This window comes from Vigna umbellata, chromosome 1 (genome assembly GCF_029865625.1).
Source record: "Vigna umbellata cultivar VRB3 chromosome 1, Vumbellata_1.0, whole genome shotgun sequence".
Taxonomy (NCBI): Eukaryota; Viridiplantae; Streptophyta; class Magnoliopsida; order Fabales; family Fabaceae; genus Vigna; species Vigna umbellata.
This window is the reverse complement of record NC_142165.1, coordinates 90,648,154-90,651,818: the sequence shown is the minus strand read 5'-3', so window position 1 is coordinate 90,651,818 and position 3,665 is coordinate 90,648,154. Positions and strand designations below refer to the sequence as shown.

Genomic DNA, 3,665 nt, shown 5'->3' with positions numbered 1-3,665 from the left:
GGAGGTCATATCCAGGGCGGAAAATAAATGTTGGTGTGATTGTTTCTAAGAATGTGGCATCTGATTTCAAATCATAATTAATACCTAAATCAAAATTTGTTTATTGATTCAATTTAAATTTGACTATATTAAAACATTGAAGCAACTAAATTGATTTTATATTGATATTTTCTTTTTATGTGAAAATAAATTGATGTAATGATTTAAAAGTGATAAGTGGATTTAACTTATGTTTACTTTTTAACTTAATTAATTATTTGTTTTAGCTGGTGTGTGATTTATATGAATGGTGCAAATAGAAAATAAAATTACATTAGTTTTAATTTAGAATAGAAAATATATAGAATGAAGGGAGTGAAGTTATTAAACATTAGGGTTACAAATAGGAATTGAGAATTTCCTTTGTTTTACCAAAATCTGACGAGACTCTTTCTTGATTTTTTTTTTCTTCTTTTGAAACTTCCTACCTTATACCCTTCTAAAACCAAAAGTCACACCCTCTCCTTTGCTTGGTGAATTGAGTTTGAATTATAGTGAGGAAAACATGGAATATATTTTTGTGAGGATCATTTTGAGTAATTTCTTCTCCTCTTTTTCATTTTCATCTTTTGTATATATCTTTTACATGCATGCTTGCGCTTTGATGAAGATAGGGTTTTGTGAAATTAAGCTTAACTTTAGAGCATCTCATAACTAGGAAATGATTAAAGGAATTTTCTTAAAGTATAAATAATAATTAATCGTTATGGTGAATTGATTAATGATAGAGTGAATTGAGATTTATATTTTGGAATATATTTTTGGGGTTCACACTCTATATAGATGGGAGGAAGTTGGTATCATAAGGTTTGTGTATGGTATCATGGAGGTTCCCCTCCCAAATAACTACAAATATTTGACTGTAGATCAATATGATGGCAGCACGGACACGAATGGGCACATTGATGTCTATGTTATATACAATTGATGATGCAATCATGTGCAGAGTTTTTCCAACTACTCTGAAGGGATCGATGATAATTGGTTTACCCCCTTAATACCATTATGAAAGGAGTGCGGTTAGGGATGGCAAAAAAATTCGCGCCTACGAATATCCGTAGATAAAATCCGCGACGGATAGTTGATACCCGCGGATATTTACTATCCGCAAGCCGCGGGTAGCGGATATTTTAATACCCGCTTATAAACGGGTCGGGTGCAGGTATTATACTATCCATACCCGCGGATACCCGCTACCCGCAAAAAATAAAAATAAAAATATAATTTATATTTTATTAAGTTAAATTTAATTAAAATTAACATTAATTTATATTTTACAAGATTAAATTTAATTAAAATTGAATTTAAATTTAAATTTAATTTAATTTATATTATATTTTATATATTTTTTGTAATTCTATTTAAATTATTTTAATAATTTATTAAAATATATATTTTTTAAAATATTTGCGGGTATCTGCGAATTTTAAAATATCCGCGGATATTTTTTAAACGGATATCCGTGCGGGTAGCGGATTGGGTAACGAATGGATTTTTTTTGTCGAGTCAGATTATGGGTAGACACTATCCGTGTCCTATCCGATCTTTGCCATCCCTAAGTGCGGCACAGAAGAAGAAGATTAAAGAAGAAGAGAGATTAGGATTTTGCAAAAGGTAAAAATGTAAAAAAACAAAATGGAGAGGAGGTGGTGGAGGTGTAAGGAGAAACCTCTTGTTTTTAGTAGGAGGCCCAAATATTTATTAAACAGCAAGATACTGACACGTAAGACGCACACGTGTTTAATTGAAAGAAAGAAAAAGAAAATCTCAGTATGAATCTACTGGCAAGGTTTCCGCTGCCTCCGGTGATTATAAATCGGCAAAACAGAATTCCCGTTCCGAGAGCTAAGTCCATCGAGTCATCGTCGCTCATGGATCAGCCCAAGAAGGTCATTGTCTGCGGCGGCGGAGTCATAGGTGTTTGCACTGCTTACTTTCTAGCTGAGAAGGGAGCCGCCGTCACGCTCATCGAGATGTCCGACGTGGCATGCGCCGCTTCTGGAAAAGCCGGCGGATTCCTCGCCTACGACTGGTGCGACGGAGGACCGTTGGAGGAGCTAGCCCACGTGAGCTTCAATCTCCACCGTTCACTCTCGGAAAAACTTGACGGTCCTCGATCTTACGGTTACAGAGCCCTAACTACTCTGAGCCTCACCGTAAAGGAATCCGAGCGCGCTTCTGCTTCGAGGTTCCTGCCCTCTTGGATCGACGGGCCAGCTCGTAGTCCCAAAACGATTGGAAACCCCGAAACGACGGCGCAGGTGCACCCGCAGCTTTTCACCCGCACGGTCATCGATAGAGCCGTGGAGATGTATGGGGTGAAGGTGGAGATTGCGAAATTGGAACGGGTGGAGGTGGAAGAAGGACGTGTTGGATCAGTTGTGCTGGAAGGAGGACGAGAGTTGGAAGCGGACGCTGTAGTGTTGGCAGTGGGCCCGTGGTCCAGTAAGTTAGGTTTGATATCATCGTTGTTTAGAGTTTATGGGCTTAAGGCCCATAGCATTGTTTTGGAGCCCAGAGACGGCAGTTCCATAACCCCCCATGCTCTCTTTCTGAGTTATCATTCCTCCTCCGGAGGAGGAGCTCTTGACCCTGAAGTCTACCCTCGCCCAACAGGTAAATGCGAATATATATATATATATATATATATATATATATATATATATATATATTTAAATATCTGATTTGATGATATAATTAGTAGTAGATGTGGGATTTGGAGGTTAGAATTGATGTGTTTTGTTTTCAGGGGAGGTGTATGTGTGCGGGATGTCGAAGGAGGAAGAGGTACCGGATGATCCTGCGGAGATAAGGGGAAACCCTGAATCGATTGCGATGCTTAAGAGGGTGGCTAAGACTGTGTCGAGCCATCTTGGGGAAGGAGAGGCCGGTCTGAAGGCAGAGCAAGCCTGCTTCTTGCCCTGTACTGATGATGGGATACCAGTGATAGGAGAGGTTCCAGGGGTGAAGGGCTGTTACGTGGCAACAGGGCACAACTGTTGGGGTATTCTCAATGGTCCTGCCACTGGAGCTGCACTTGCTCAGCTTATTCTTCATGGTCATTCCGCCATTGTTGATCTTAAGCGCTTTAGTCCCTCCAGATTCCTTCTCCCCTCAAACCCTTAGATACTCTTGCAGGATCACTCTTTTCAACTCTTCCTAATTTTCATCATCAAATATCTATGTAACTTCATATAAAACAATGAAAAGCGTTTATGAAGAATCACTCATCTTGTACTCTTTTTTTTTCTTTTGTTTAATATAAGTTTTTTGCTTTAATTTTTAATGTGATTGTTAATGCCTAACTTGAACTAAAGTAGGGTAGAGCATAAACTCTTGTTTAGTAACATCAAAAGCTAATAAAGAAATCTTATACTATAAATATATTCTGATTAAATTTTACGTACAGTATAACTTTGTTTTAAATTTCACAAATCCAAATTTAGTCAAACTTAACTACTGTCATTGTACACTCATCATAACTCTTGTTTCTAAAAAGTCGAGAGACTTTAAAACTATAACATTCTAAGTATTTATGTATTGTATATTGTATGTTCTTTTTATATTTATACATATATTTTATTAATGTTTTGATTAATCCAAGCAATCTTTGAAATAAACCTTAT

General features: G+C 37.2%; 1 protein-coding gene across 1 annotated transcript; it reads left to right on the top strand.

Annotated features, from left to right (window-relative positions):
• Positions 1–1,703: 1,703 nt before the first annotated feature.
• LOC124825986 (FAD-dependent oxidoreductase family protein) lies at positions 1,704–3,325 on the top strand. Its single transcript, XM_047298746.2, has 2 exons — positions 1,704–2,655; positions 2,789–3,325. Exons 1-2 carry the CDS (start codon positions 1,812–1,814, stop codon positions 3,163–3,165), a joined length of 1,221 nt encoding a protein of 406 aa, XP_047154702.2. The 5' UTR covers positions 1,704–1,811; the 3' UTR covers positions 3,166–3,325.
• The last annotated feature ends 340 nt before the right edge of the window (positions 3,326–3,665 follow it).

Bases quoted from the DNA above. Each gene is read 5' to 3' on its own strand.
- LOC124825986 (XM_047298746.2), top strand. From the start codon at position 1,812: ATGAATCTACTGGCAAGGTTTCCGCTGCCTCCGGTGATTATAAATCGG. The intron at 2,656-2,788 runs GTAAATGCGAAT...TTTTGTTTTCAG, and splicing joins AGTCTACCCTCGCCCAACAG to GGGAGGTGTATGTGTGCGGG.